The 16,030-nt window shown below is 37.6% G+C and overlaps 1 protein-coding gene across 6 annotated transcripts in view; it reads left to right on the top strand.

The window, feature by feature from the left end:
- The window catches only part of BICD1 (BICD cargo adaptor 1), a 177,325-nt gene extending 167,275 nt beyond the window's left edge, over window positions 1–10,050 (top strand). For 2 of the 6 annotated variants that reach the window (XM_035550841.2, XM_035550844.2), the window contains one exon: window positions 6,631–9,965. In XM_035550841.2, coding sequence (XP_035406734.1) covers window positions 6,631–6,636 — 6 coding nt within the window. In that variant the 3' untranslated portion in view covers window positions 6,637–9,965. Of the gene's footprint in view, window positions 1–6,630 lie in introns of all 6 variants that reach the window. The other 4 variants (XM_035550840.2, XM_035550838.2, XM_035550843.2 and 1 more) reach the window with 3 other exon arrangements.
- Window positions 10,051–16,030: the final 5,980 nt, after the last annotated feature.

Here is a 16,030-nt window from a genome sequence, read left to right as displayed (position 1 = left end):
CAGCAAACTTATCAACTGGAGGAACAGTGATGATTTCTGCAGGGTCAATACAAACATGAACCACAGGATCTGAACACTTATATCCATGTAAAAACATGGAAAAGAATGCAAAATTGAATCTTGCAGTCCTCATTTGGTCTTTTTATGCAGACAGTTCCTCAATGATGCCAAAACAGTAACGATTTAACTTTTTTTTGCTAGATACATTTACTTAAATGGGGGCTTTTGATTATAGAGTTATGCACAGACTTCTCTTTCTGTAAGGTGGTATTTTAAAGGCACTTGTGAGATTTTTAGCAGGCACTTCTCAGCTCTCCCTAATCTGGAAACTCAGTCTCACCGTAGTCAGTTCCTAATCTTGTTAAAAGTAATCTCTTGTGTCCATGCTTGTAGGTAGTGCAAAGGCCAAATCATGCTTCTGAGGTGATTGAGTTAATCAAGGCATAATAACCAACCTAAGAAAAAAGAGATGACAATATCTTTAGCAGTTCACAGTATATTCTGTGCATATAGTCACTTCTGACTATATTCTGCAATTTGAAACAGGTTATGTTATTTTTAGACCTTACCTTGATCTATAGAGAACCAGCTGATCTACAGCCTTATTATGTATGAAGCTGTTTCCCACAGAGTGCTAAACTCCACACGTGTGGAAATCTGCCATAACACAGGCTGGGGAAGGGGTGCAGTACTGCTTTCAGGCTGCACATCAGGCACTGCTGTGCGTGTTCTGCCAGGTCATGGGGAGTCCTTCAGTGGCCTTGGAACAGCCTTTTCATCTGTGCTTCTCTGTTGTTCCCCCTCTAAATGCTAACAAACAATTGTTCCTGCAATTTTATATATCCTTCTCAGAAGGGAAGACCTACCTGATCTACCTCTGCCCTATGTTTGTTTGCAAGCGTGGCCTTGTTCTGCAGACAAACCAGCAGAGAAGGGGATGTTCCAAAGGCAAGTCTCAGGGATTTCTGGCTTGTCCCTGAACGCTTCCTCAGTTAGAAAGATCTCATTAGTCACAATCAGAACTGGATGTGTTTATGAAGAAACCTTTCTTGGCAGGTTTACAAACCAAAACCATAGTATACAGGAAGCAATAATATTTAAAAGGTTAAATTTTTTTATTTGTATGATCAACATTTTTAAAAATTCAGATCAGTCATCCTACAAAGAACACACATCTATACACTTGGCTGAACTATTGACCTTCAGATGACTATCATTTTTTACCACTAGATTGTTACTCTTCCAGTAAGCGAAAACACCCCACTCTTTTTGGTATATTAACACTGATGCCTTGCTTGTCTCAGCCACATAGCTGCATAGCCTCATAAAGCAGTGAAGCGTAACAACAGATTTAATAAAGTCAGCACGATGTTTGTGAGTGCTTTATATAAAGTAATTGAAGTTTGGAGTAAAAAAAAAAAAAAAAAAAAGGCTTTTTAAGAACCTTTAAACAAAATTTAGACTTACTGGTTCAGATTTTCTAAATCCATGAGAGGAGGAAGACAGGAGCTTGTAATGTCCTTCTTCCTCCTGTGATAGTCCCTCCTGGTGTGGCACAGCTGCTTTCAATCGTGTGACGATACCATATGAGGAAGATTAAAGCTGTGCCCAGCCCTAAAGTCACACGTTTTAAGAGAGAGGTATGCTTGTTTTTAAGTCACTAACATTACTCTCGCAGTGATGTGATATCTCAGTGGCATTTCACGTGGGATCAAGCAATAACTTGTTAAGACTTGTAATTCACACGGACACTTTCCACATCCTGCAGTATGTATAGTCACGTTCAAACTAGTTTTTGTGCCTGACCGTAACACAAATAGATTCAGTCTGAACTTTGGTATCAAACATAGAGAGCTTTTCCTCATCAAGCATCTGTACTGAATTTTAAATGGAACTTGTGTATCTCTGGGTTTTTCACAGTCGCTATGAAAGTGCACTGGGTCCAGTGTAAAGGTTTTGGTGAACCACACTGGAAAAAAACCTAAGAACAGATTTTCAAGATACATCTAGTCAACGTGTTTAGCTATACATTTGTCTGTCTTTTTGCTTATGTTTGCGTACTTCTATTAGAACCTGGTCTGGAGAATCTGGGAGAACTTTCTTTAGAGATTTTCCAAGAAAACTGATGAAGCAATGCATGAAAATCTCACACTGCCTTCTATGCATCACCTCATTTTTTCAGTCCGGGAATGTGGTGCAAACAACCAAATGTAGGACTACACTGAAAGTTACTGGATGATGTTCCTCCCTTTCTAGCATCTGTAGAAATCTGTCTGATATTGGACAAGAACAAAACATTACTGTCAACCAATATTAAAAAGAATGTGTCTGTCTTTGGGCCAAATGCTAGACCCAAATTATCTAAAAAAGAAACAAAACAGAACAAACCCCCCGTAACACTGAAATGAAAGCAATATTAATTATTTTATAAGAAATAATGCTTTTATTTTGTATAAAATATGAAATAAACTAAAAATAACATTAAATGTTAAGGAAATAAGATAAAAATAAGGTAAAATGCATGCAAAATGGTTCAATTCTGAAAATATCACCGGTCTGTTTGTATTTTCCATTGCTGATTTGTTACAATTACAATCTATGCCATATAATACTGCATGCAAATGACATCTTTAAGAAAGAACAGAGTACGTACTAACACCAAGGGGCTTTGCATGATATTTTCCGATTGATCCTAGAAATATATGATTAGCATTTTGAGTGCTGTGGTGGGGGAGAAGAGCTGCTTAGAAACAGGCAATAAGAGTGAAACAAAAAAATGACAGAGACCTCATTCGTCAGCTGAATGGATATATCTCCAAATGATACCAGCCTTTAAAGAGAGGTTTACAATAATGTATTAAAACTAAGTATTTTAAGAGCAGCACATATTCCACGGGCAGAATGTAACAATATTCTTACTTATTCTCAGTTAAAACTCAACAGCTTCAGGTTCTTCCATGGCTTTCTCTTGCTTCGTGTCCTTAATATCACCTGCCAGCCTCTACTGCCTGTGACTGTCAATATGCCCGATAGCTCAGCTCCAGGACCTGCTACCACGATCACCTATATTGCCATAAAAAGCACACTGCATGCCATGTGTCACTTGCTGATTCTGCCTGATGGATGATGTAATTTTTGTTTAGACACTGCTACAGTAATCTGCATTACTGAACTGGATGTACTGTTTTTCTGAAGGGAGAATGGTGTAACAGTAGAGTGTTAGGATAAGATTCAAACCTACTAGGCCTGTAAGTGGTGGGTGTATATGTGTTCCTGCAAAGGTACTTGTACTGATAACCTTGTAATCTTTTTTTCTCTTCCCAATGCCCCTAATATTTATTATTGGTTGAAAAGGGAATGGTGAGACAAAGTTTTATATTTCTTCTGTGCATAGAAATGTGCTTGTATTTGAAAGTGAGAAGTAATACAGAATTACTGTGAAGAGGAAAAAAAAGTAATTCTAAGCCTAGTGCTTCCTAACCTGAGCATATTCTGGAATTGTTTGTGTTACAGTATTTGCAGTCAGGGATGATTTTGTAGTAAAAGTGATGGCAGTACATTAATGAAGCTGCACATATCTGTATAGAGGAGAATCCAATGTGTCTCAAAGAGGTCCTGTTTCAGGCCATTCCTCTACATAATTAGTACTAACTGTGGCCGTTTCCTTACCAGTCCTCTGCCTTGAAGCATGGACATGTGTGTTTGTTGTGGTTTAGCCCGGCTGGCAGCCAAACACCACACAGCCGTTTGCTCACCCTCCCCCCTCCCTCTCCGGGATGGGGGAGAGAAACGGGAAAGTGAAGCCTGTGAGTTGAGATAACGACAGTTTATTAAGACAGGAAAATTAATAACAATAATAATAATAATAATAATAATAATAGTAATAATGTGTACAAAATAAGTGATGCACAATGCAATTGCTCACCACCCGTTGACCGATGCCCAGCCTATCCCCGAGCAGCCGGCCCCCCCACCCCGGCTAGCCACCCCTATATATTGTTCAGCATGACGTCAGATGGTATGGAATACCCCTTTGGCCAGTTTGGGTCAGCTGTCCTGGGTCTGTCCCCTCCCAGCTCCTGCTGCACCCCCAGCCTGCTCGCTAGCAGGACAGAGCGAGAAGCTGAAAAGTCCTTGGCTTGGTGTAAGCATTGCTCTACAACAATTAAAACATCAGTGTGTTATCAGCGCTCTTCTCATCCTAATCCAAAACATAACACCCTGCCAGCTACTAGGAGGAAAATTAACTCTGTCCTACCTGAAACCAGGACAGTGTTGTTTATATTTAAAGCTGGGAAGGAACCCCCAAAAGACAAATACATGTCTGCTAATGAGCAAGGAAAATAGTTTCAGTTCCTTTCTGACAATTACAGAAGTCCTCTGTAAAAAAGCAGTGGGGCAGCAAGGGAGGAGAGCCAGGCAATCTTTGTAGGCTAACATGACCACCTTGTTGTTCATGTTCCCCAGATGTCACATTAAAGTTTCAATTCACTTTAATTTCTCTGAAAGTCTTAAGAGTAGGGCTTTTAGTAAGATTATCTTGAAAACTTAGGAGGTGCTGAAGCCTGGAGCTGGCTCTTCATAAGTTCTAGATTAAATGCAGAGCTTTTGAGTCCATCTTCAGTCACTCCTGACACAGGTTCATTTGAGAGGAGTAGGTAAAGATCTTACTCAGATCCCTCTTTAGGTTCTCTATCTGCATTTATATGTTGCAGAATATGACAGAACAAAAGGATGATTACAGCCATGGAAAGAAATACTTAGACAGGTTTGAGTCCTTTCAGAGTCTTTGATTAAACAAGTCCTACTACTAAGCTTCAAGAAAATATTTTGGATGAAATATTTATGCCTAGGTGGTTAATGTTAGACTATATATAAACTGAGGAGTCATAGTCCTAAAAAACACTAAACACTTTGGGACTGACCTACTCAGACAGCCAAGTGCAAAATGAAGCCAGTGAGGTCCTAAGCTCCTATAACCTGCTCTCACCAGCCATTTTGCAAATCAGGCAACTCATCTTCAGGAACATAAATGTGACAGAGAGTTTAACTGAAGACATGCAAGTCCATGATCTTCAAATAAGCCCAGCAATGCAAGGACTCCAGCTCCTGCTGAATTGCAATATTTACAGATTTTTGGCCATAATCTTCTTGGCTCCCCTGATTTGAAAACAGACATTGTCATCACCTTTCTTAATGGTGATGATACACACTTGTTTCTGTCTTCAAGAAAGTGCAATGCCATTCTTTGTTTCCTGAAGTAGATGCTATATGTGGAAATAGACGCTTTCAGTACTGCTGGCATTTCCAATGGCAGATTTTCAAATACCTCTGGCATTTCAAATTGATTCATTTCCAACAATAGACTAATTGCATTCCTTCAGCCAGCACTCAATAGTCTGTACTGTAGAGATAATGTGTAACAGCACAGTTTCTAAAGAAGGAAAATGGAAAAGGCAAATTTTCTTGAAGAAAGGGCTGTGAATGATTGTGATTCATCATACATCATGCTGTTGAGCTTGGAATAACTTAAAGAAGCATTAAGTAAAAATTCTTCCTGGACATTTTTTTTTTAATGAATTCCATTTATTTGTATTCCATTTTGGAATCTTGTTTTGCCATGTGCTTTCCTTGAATGTTTAATGGCTGACACTTAGCTTGACATCAGCTGGATGAGCTGAAGTTCATCCTCACAGGCCAAGGCTGCAGAATGATATGGGACTCAGTTGAGCTGTGTCCGCATTGCCTGCTGCTGTGTGGTGTAGATGGCTGAGTTAAGCTGAGCCTGCATATCTGAAGCTTTCTAGCAGGAGCATCCTGGAACTCTGCACCAAGAAGTGGGGTATGTTCCCGTTAGCTGCCCCTTATCTTTGTGCTGCCACTGCTAGACTGCTGCTCCAACCACACCATGTTTGTTGAAAGCTAGTTCAGATCCCTCTGCAATACATTACAGGGTACGCTCTAAATGCACATGTAGAGGCTTGACAGGTGAATGCTGTCATCAGAACAGTTGTTCATGAAAAATAGTCAAATAACAACAACAACAAAAAGACAGAATTGAAGAGGATTCAAAAATGTAAAACAAAAACTCTTTGGAAGTGTTGATTACAAAATACATAATGTTTGTTGCCTGATGAGGAAGGTTACACTGTATTTGTTTGAATGTAGTAGTTAATAGGTTGCATTCAGTAAGAGACCTTGTTTTCATGAAGTGCTGAAACCTGATTTCCAGATTAGCACTTTCCTTCATTTAGATTAATTAAGCAGTTGTATATATACAATTCTTAACGCTCACATAAAGATGGCACCTGTATATCGCCCTTCAAATTTGTTCTCCCATTTCACAAATGCATTTATTTTTCCAAAGAGCATTTTTCATCAGAGCATGCAAACAACAATTGCATACAGAAACTGGCAGGCAGGCTATCAATGGCATTTCATGTGTAAATCCAGGTGCCAACGAGTGTGTGCGCTGAGGATTTTATTTATCCTGTATATTTGAGGATACAGATTTAAAGATGCTGTTTTATCACCTTTTAGAATTTGTTTCCAGCGTTGTTCAATTTACATGCATGTAAAATGTTTGCCATGTATTTTAAGCACTCCTTCTCTTTTCTTTTTAATTTTCAGTCCTAGTGCTCTTCCAGAAGAGCAGCCACATTCCAGCTCTCAATGTGCCCCTCTCAACTGTCTCTCTAAGCCTCCTCCTTATCCCTAATCTTCATATGCAACGTAAGAGAAAATCCAAACAGAGTGGAGTTCATGCAACAAAGATTTGGGTTGTTCCCAACAAGCAGGTAGACAATCCCGCCTTGTTGCTGCATCGACAAGTCTGGATTCATATCCACAGCTCTGGCAACTGAGGGAAGGTTGAGAAGAAGAACACAAAGCACAGAGCCCAACCTATCAAGACTTTTTATGGTTCCTCTGATTGTATTCAAACTTTGCTATCACAACTAAAGTATAGTGAAATTTAATATCTCAACAAAGTTATTCCTCCCAGCTGCTTGGCTTTACCTCTGACAAAATGAGAGACTTAAGCCAATATTAAAAAAAAAAAAAAGTTACTAAAATCCTACCCTCACAACCTCTAAGTTCGGCCATAGGAACCAGTTCAAACTTCCTTTTGTCATTAAGGGTGTGATATTTATTTCTTACTTTATTTGCACCATAATTTTGTGTTTATAAAATAGTCTTTTTTTTTGGTGAGAATTATATTTAATTGATTTCATTTTTTAAAAAACAAGCAGAAATAGCTTAAGCGAAGAATGACTGTGTTAATATTAAAAAGAGGCTTGTTGCATTGGCCAGCATATGGCCAATTCTTTTTGCACAAAAATGCTGGCAATGGGTGGAATTGAAATGTTAACAATGACTGTATATTTTGCTGCTGCACTGATATTGTTTATGCACTTGTTTTTTGAATTCCGATTTCACTAGCTTCTGGTTTTGTTCTAGCTCTTCACTGAAAGATAATTATTAAGCCTAAGAAGGAGATGAAAGGATGATGTATTGATTTGTTTTCAGTTGTTTGCTTGCATTGTGATTATATTTTTGCATTTCAGACAAGTAGATGAATTGGTGCTGTTTTTTTGGGCTGCTTTCTATTTGGTATCTGAGAAAAAAATCTAAAACAAGTAAAATGTTGTGTGCTAATTAAAAACATTCTTTCCTCTTGCTCCCATATTCAGGATACTAGCTTGAGGCCTTACCGTGAAAGGCTAGTATGAAAGGCCAAGTTGTAGGCACTTCAAGTGAAGTATTTTGTGGTGAAATAACTGCTGCAGGTAGGGTTAATGGTGGATCAAAGTTAGCAGGACTTTACTGTAGTGCATTTTTTCCTTGCCAAAAATCAACAGATACAGAACCTTAGCTAATGTCAGTTTATGACAAATACTCAGGTGATCTACGCTACGCAGACGCTATCGCAACAGTGCACAGTGCTCCTAGTTAAAGATTCTTTCCTGTAAAAGCTGAGTAAATCATTTTGTTTTGTTTATTTGTTTGTTTTTAAATAACAAGTTTCAGAACAAAACCAAGGATAGCAGAATTTATTTTGCACAATACCTGACAGCAAGGCAAGCGGCTATGTAAGGTGTTCAGCATATGTGGGCTTCCTGATTGGCCATCAGCTAGAAGTCCTCAGTGGTGCCTATTTGTTGGTAACTAGCAGACTCCTTGCTCGGTCAGGTGGCCTTAATTTATTTACGGAAGAAAGGCTTAGATATTTCCACATCTTTATTCCTTCCCTGCAGCATGAGTGTGATCTACAAGAGAGAAACACAGTACAGCCTTAGGTACAGAGCAGCTGGAAAAAAATGCTGCAGATATGGTTGGAATAATTCTTTTATATTCTGCCTGAATCTGAGAAAATGAACTCAGTCTTCTGTTAGTAACATTGCTTACCAAATGTTATGATACACAAAACATCAGCAGAGGAAAGAATCAGTGACCAATCAGTGTGCCTAACAATCATTATTTCCATGGTACCAGTAATGAAGGTGCTGTAAATAGAAATATTCTATGTAATCAACTGTGTATGTCATACAGCCTTGGCAAAGCAGCTGAGCTATTGTAACAAAACATTCAGTGTCAAAGGTGGGGAAAATAGGAACAGACTGATATCAAATTCTAATCAGAACAAACAGACAATACTCACCAGTGTTTCTGCTGAGGTTTCCATGCAGTTCACATGATTCTTCTTGTATACATTTACATAACTATTTAGTATCGTACTTAACTGATGTGTTGTCTTGTCATACGAAAGTCAAGTAAAACTTGTTCAGCTCTATCATAGTTTGACATGGAGATTAGCTGCTATTTTGATTTTTATTAAAAATAAAAAATAAAAATAAAAAATTGTCTGAGGCAAATGTTGCCTTCCAAGAGCACCTCACAATTCCTGACATTGCCAGGCTGGTATAGTTACCTTGCAAAACAGTGGCAATGTCTATGTCCAACAAAGACAGCTCTGTATATTGTTAAACAAAAAAAGAATTTGCATTGCACATTGGACAAAGTTACCACAGGCTGTACTTGGAATAGTTTTTCCTATTTTCATATCCAAAGCAAACATTTGCCCTGAATTTTAGTTAAACAGAAATTCAGTGAAATACATTTCCTTTCTATATAGATATGAATTTATGAAAAAATGATATAGTGGAACATTTGTTTAGTAACGTATTTGTTTCTGATTGTAATTTGCAGAGCAACTTTGGGAAACTGAAACATTGTACTGGTATGTCGATGTGGATCAAGAGTTACAAAACAGCATTTAATGGCATAGAAATTGTGGTCCTGTTTTATAGAAATAAGTGGGTTTATTAAATTTTTTATTCTCTTAAGCTTTAAATTCTTCATTTCTAAGTTTTCAATTTGCATTTTTAATATGTAATAAAACAAGTAAATGTTGGAAATTTAAGAGAACTAGAAACAAACCAACTTAAATGTACAAATGGCTGTAGTTATTGCATTGTAAGTTATAAAACTGTGTAGGTCCCCAGGACAACTTTTGTCAGTTAACCAGTACAAAATAAAATACATATCTTGAACTTGAGATGATAAACTCTTCTTTGTTATATAGTGATTGGTAGCATGCAACTTTGTGAGATATTTTGTAGGAAATATTTACATAGAAAAAAACAGACACAAAAGGGTTTTTTCGTTTGTTTGTTTCTTTCTTTTTGAGTTGCAAAATATTATACTCTGTCCATTTAAAATTAATTTATGATGTGGTGTTATCTATGCTGGTTTTTAAAGATTAAGAAGAAAAGGATATATATATTGCCTAATGGTTGAGTATACTCAGAACTGCTGAAATGTGTCCTAAGCAGGAAGGAAGCAATTCAAATCCTGCTCTGACTTTCGTATCTGAAATGTAGTTTTTGTTCTCTGTGATGGCCTTGAAATTTCCTTGGTTTTAGAATAGCCTTTTTATTTCTGCAGCATTCTGTTTTGGGTTTTATTTTCCAATGCAGTGGAAAAAAATATTGTTTGTTCGGTGAAATGATAAAAGTCTGGAAATCCAGTTATAGGAAATGTGTGGAAATTAAAAAAAAAAAAAAAAAAAAAAAAGGAAAAAAAAGATTGAAATATAAGGGGAACAAAAGATGTAACATATAATAGTAAGGAAAATATATTTTCTATCAGAAGGTTAATAGAAGCTTTTACAGAAAGAGGTAATATTATCATTTCTCACGCTAATCATATGGATGTTTCTGCCTTCTATGTGGAGGCGATAGTGATATTCTTTCTGATTGACAGGTTGGCACCTCTGTGCTTGCTCCATCCACATTTTTCACGGTAAATTAATGTAACCATAGCTATACAGTAGGGCTCATAGAGTGAACTATAACTAATGCAATGCTGCAAATTTTAATGCCAAGATGACCTTCAGTTTACTTTTGATTTTAAAAGATTGGTAACTTGATAACTTGTTTAAGCCATTTACCATATTAAAGTGTTAACCGAAGGATTATGTTACAAAATATAACCTCACTTATGCAACGTGACCTCACCTACAAAGGCTGCTTGTGCTAGTTAGGTTGCGAATACTGAAATACAGCTGTTTGTAAAATATGGACCAGTCCTCATCAGGCTGGGAACAATGCCCAGGAGCCTGGGCCCTTACTTTGATACCAACCTTATTGCTCAGCATGCCATGCCAGTGTCAAGATTTGCGCTGCCAGTTCCGCTATAGCTGGATTCATCATCACCATCAGGTGTAGATTGCATCAACCCTTCTGAGGGCTGTTTCCTTTCTCTGATGGAAGATGTGCATCCACTTGGGTTATTGTAAATTTCTCTCTACTTAGGAAATCTATGTTTGAAAATGGCAGACACTGATGTTTTACCTTGGAAGTAATGATAATTGCTATAGTTACCTCTTTAAAAATTCCGGTCATCACTTTTCTTCAGTTTTCCTTTGCTTGCTGTGTGTGCAGTGAGTATGAAAGGGATATACAGTATTCAGACAATTTTTAACCAGTAAGCTTCTCTTCTCTTCTCTTCTCTTCTCTTCTCTTCTCTTCTCTTCTCTTCTCTTCTCTTCTCTTCTCTTCTCTTCTCTTCTCTTCTCTTCTCTTCTCTTTTCTCTTCTCTTCTCTTTTCTCTTCTCTTCTCTTTTTAGTTAAGCATCCTGTGGAAAGAAACAAAAAAAGCAATTGCCTTTTGCCTTCAGGCATAAATGCATCTAAATATGCAACGTAAAATGCCTGCATGAGATTCTTAACATCATGTAGCTTTTCCATATCCATAATTAAGCTAGAAAATTCTTAATTCTTGTGTGATATGCATATTTCTCATGTTAGAAAGGCAAGAGGACTATCACTGACTCTGTATCTTTCATTCTGAGGTGCATGGCTTAAATCCTTATGGGATTTTAATCTGTTTCCTGTGGAGTTCTTGAAAATCCCTTTCATGAAATATAATGGCGATTGAGCAACAAACTGACAAAGGGTAAAGCAAAAGTCCTGTATTCCATGACTGGAGTCAATGTGCAAGCAGACTCTGGGTGACAGGGCTTTGTTTCAGAAGTGTCTTTCCATGAAGCTCCATATTTGTTTTGATTATCGTTATTTGCTGTAAAAGAAACAGTGGAGAAGAGTGTTTGCAAACTAAATTATACAGTTACTTGATTTCAAGGGTATTTTGGAAATCAATGAAAAAAAGTGATTGATAAAAGTTTTGAGTAGACTGGCTTGCTAGCTGAGTTGTTATTCTATCAGCTGTGAATAAGAAATAAGAGTAATCTAGCTTTTTGTTTTTTCCCCCCTGTCCATAGGTATGGCTCTGTGTGCTATACCAGTGGATAGATTAAGTCCATTTTATTAGTTATTTCCCTATTGGTTTTCAGCCCTGTGGTCTGACTGTTAAGGGGTTAATTAACTCGATCCTTTGTAAACAACTTTAAAAAATGAAAATTGATGTTTTGTGACTTTTGTAATCTATTGAATGTTTCCATTTGCATGATGTTCTGTATCTAACTGACCATACAGATTGCTGTGTTCCTTCCAAAAGAGTTTTAACATTGGTGGAGATTGTGACAAACACAAATTTGTATACAGTATGTTTTCTGCTGTGATAACTCAGCTAATCCTATTTGAATTGACATTATGTTGTCCTGCCTTCTTGGGTTAAATGATGAAGTGTTTCTAGATGGTGAAGAATATGAAAGTATATATGTTCATTTGCTAAAGACTGAATAATGGAAACTCTTCTTGTTGCTTCTTTATGCTAAAAGCAAAAAAAAAAAAAAAAAAAGGAAAAAGGGAAAAAAAGAAAAAAAAAGTTAAATAATTCTTGTTTCCAAAAATGCATCATTTGTTTTTAAAATTGAAGTAACTCCCATGTTAACTCTTTCCTGTCCTTGTAGACAATCCCAGATTAATGCCTTGTGAGGGATTCATAAAGTCTGTGCTTGTAACATGTGTAATATGATCATGCAGTCAAATGGTTGGGAAAAACACTCTAGTGCTGAAGAAAATAATTAAAAGAAGCCAATATACTGATTCTTACATCTTTATGTTCAAATTGAAATTACAGTGTAATGCATAACTGTTCCAGTGAATAAACTGGCCATTTTTGTTCATTTAATTCCATGCTGTCTGGTCTGCTTGTATTTCTGTCAGTTTGCAGTGTGTTGTCATGCTTGTGCTTTTACATTTATTTATCTCTTAAAGATCCATAATTGTAAGTTTAAAAAGTATCAGAATGAAAGAAAAAGAAATCGAAACAGGAAATCAAAATTAAAGGCAAGGGGAATCAGAATGAAAGCGAAGGTGTTTCCTCTATTTTCTGAGATTGAAGGAAATATTACATTAAAGACTGATTCCCCAGATAAAGTTACCAATAGATCTGAGCACTCTGAAATGCTCCAAGATCTGTATAAGGTCTCAGTACAGGAATGGTTTGTAAGATATAAATCTCCACCCTCAGGAGATATGTAAGCAAAGTAAGGGCTGAAGTCAGCATAAAATTGGGCTGGGCATGCCATGTGCAGTACAGCATATCACGGCTGATTGTAAAGTCAGAAAGACCTTTTTCCCTTGTGGCAGTGCCTCACTGACAGCAGGGGGGTCAAAAGCCCTCCCTCGGCAGCCAGTCCTGCAGTGCTCCAGGTGCGTGGCCGTGGCAGGCAGGTGGCCGCTGCAGCTCCCTAGGTCCCCAAGGGGCAGCAGGTGTGCAGCTTTTAGAAACAGACCAGGAAAAGGCCTGGAGGAAGGATCGTGCCTCCAAGCCTGCTTGGCCTCTGTAATGTTGGACTTGATGGGAACTACTGGTGGGCTTTGTTTTTGGCTGGCTGGTGAGGTGCTTTGGATAGTAACAGGATTTGTGCATAGTGACAGCACGAGAGCTGCTACTTGCCTGAATCCTTCCCACTTCTCTCTTTCATTCCTTTTTCTCCTCAAGCAGGGGGAGGTCTCTCAGCCCACCACCTTGGCTGTGGTCCTTGCAGGAAGTGCCTTTGGCAAAGGCGTCGTGTGATCATCTTAGCAAAAGTGTGACTGCTCAGGATACAGTTTTCTTCTGCCAGGTGTTCCTTCCCTTCAATATTAGAAAAAAGATTTTTTTTTTCTTTTCCTTTTTTTTTTTTTTTTTGAGCAATGTTGAAACCCAGATTTCAGGAGACCACTAATAAGAACAGAAGTACTAATAATGAAGAGAGACAGGTTGAAGGGCCTGACATCCATGTCTTCTAGTAGCCTGTGAATAACATAGAAGAGAAGGTTTTATATATAGAATGAAATATGGGGGGAAATGGAGCTAAAATAGATAATTATAATTATTTGTATCTTGGGAAAAAATGTTTGGAATAAAGCCAGATCTCATCTATTTGTGTATGCTAAAGGCCCAGTCACAAGTGCTTTCCTCTCAGTGGAAGGTCTGAGTGATTGCCTGATGGTAAAAAGAAAGCCCTAACTTTGCACAAAAATAAGGCTCAATACTACAGCTGACAGCTCAGCAGAAGTGTAAGAATCCAGTAAAAAATTATTGACCTTTGCAAGAATGATTCCTTCTTTACTGAAACAGTAAATTAGAAAACATACATTTCACTCATTATTGTTTATAAATTCTTTTATATCATATTGGAGGCATCTAGCTTCAGAAATAAGGTTTGATAACCAGTTTTAGAGAAAAATAAAAATAATTTTAAAATTATTGGTATAATCATACATGATTGAAAAAATAGTATTTGTGCTAAAGCTCCATGTAAGGGTGGAAGCTTCATCTCCCATAACTGACTTATAAGGAAATTTTGGAAAAGAATAAAGAGAGAGTTGTGGCCATTTAAATGAATTCATAGGATTCCTTACTTAAGAGAGAGCTGTCTTATTTTTAAGTTGTGTTCAATGTCGTATTGGTTAAAGTATTAAAATTGAGGCTATTTAATGAGATTAGGAACATAAGATGGAAAGCCATGTGAGTACAGAGCTCCTTTTGAAGATCAAATTTTGAATGCAGAGAGTGCAGGCCCTGTATTTTGTTTCTCCTTACAGAAGTGGTTAAAGGCATATGGCAACTGGAGAAAAAGAGCTACTGTGTTTACAGTACCCATCTTCTATCTACCTATACAAGAATAAAATGCTTTGCTATAGAAATAGGAAACCTCTGTTAGAGACACACAACCTCTGTAAGCTCAAATGGTTCAATGCTGATCCATACAAGTAAGGTGTCTTCCTACAGCAGTGCAGTTTGTTAGTGCGCTGAGGTGAAGAGACAGCTCTCCTTCATGGCCTTACAGATACTGCCAGCAGACCTTAGAACAGGAAAGATACTGTAGAAGTCAAATGGGTTTTGACCCAAGTCATTCAAAGTCAGATGGGAAACTTGATTTGGTCTGAGTGAATGGACCTGGCATTCAGCTTGTTCCATAGAAATGTGATCTAAAGAGATCCCCAGGTCGGGGCAGGGCTCCACTGGAGTTGAAAGGACTCCATCTGGATGTTGGGTATTTACGTGTTTAGAGCAGATTAGAGGACTGTGGGCACAACATGGAGTGTCTTGTGCTTTTGTAACCAGCTTGTGACTCAAATTGAACTGTGCGAAATTTAAAATTATTATATAATGTTATATAAATGTACCGCATACAAATACCATCAATTTCAAAGTCCTAAGTTGGTGAAAAAGAAAATGCCTCTGTAAATCCACCACTGCTTTCCTGTTATCTAAGCCAAATGCAAATTAGTTCTTTTTATCTTCAGAGTACTCTATGCATATTAATTAATTCCCAAAACATCTTTGCAAAATGGGTACTGTTATCTCTCACCTACAGATAGACAAATTGAGACTCGGAGGATGGAAAACATCATCAACATGCAATAAAATAAAAGTTTCTGTACACTTAACTCTCCATCTCTCCACATGTATCTCTCCTGCACACAGATGAACACCAAGTGTTTTAGATGTGGTAGCAAGGTGAGTTATTTAATCTGTGTGGTAGCCCATGCTACAGAACCTGCATTTCTTTATTATTTGAGTTCATTCAGAGCTAGATCCCTGTCCCTGCAGTGCTTGGTAATAACAGATCCTCACTATAAATAGCAGAGGTTTAACATTCACTTTCTTGTTTTAGTTTATCTAGGCCTATGTCCTCCTTCTCACTGTGTGCCAGGCCTGTAGACTAAAAAGGCAATTTGACTCACTAGGCCCAAGATGAAAACACTGCCCAAGATGAAAACATTTTTCCCCCCAACAATGTCAGCGCAGTAAAATGTAGATGTTCTTTTTCTGGTAGAGAACTCTGATTTCCTTTAAATTGACTGCATTCCTTTAAAGACTGTATTCAAAATCATGAGTATAAAGATGTGACAGAGTCCGACTTAAGATTCTAGAGCTTCTGAAGTCTCAGTCCATGCTCCTCTCATCTATAAGACGAGCACCCCTCATCTATGCAGTTATGCATAGTGCTGTTTATGCTTGAATATAAAAGCATATTTCAATTCTGTATGGTAAAGGTAAACAAATCTGCAGTGCATAAAGCCTTGGATGTATACAGCAAAATTTGCTTGAAGTACTGAGTTCCAAAATT

The sequence above is a fragment of the Cygnus atratus genome, chromosome 1 (assembly GCF_013377495.2).
Source record: "Cygnus atratus isolate AKBS03 ecotype Queensland, Australia chromosome 1, CAtr_DNAZoo_HiC_assembly, whole genome shotgun sequence".
Lineage (NCBI taxonomy): Eukaryota > Metazoa > Chordata > Aves > Anseriformes > Anatidae > Cygnus > Cygnus atratus.
This window is presented reverse-complemented; position numbering and strand designations above follow the sequence as displayed.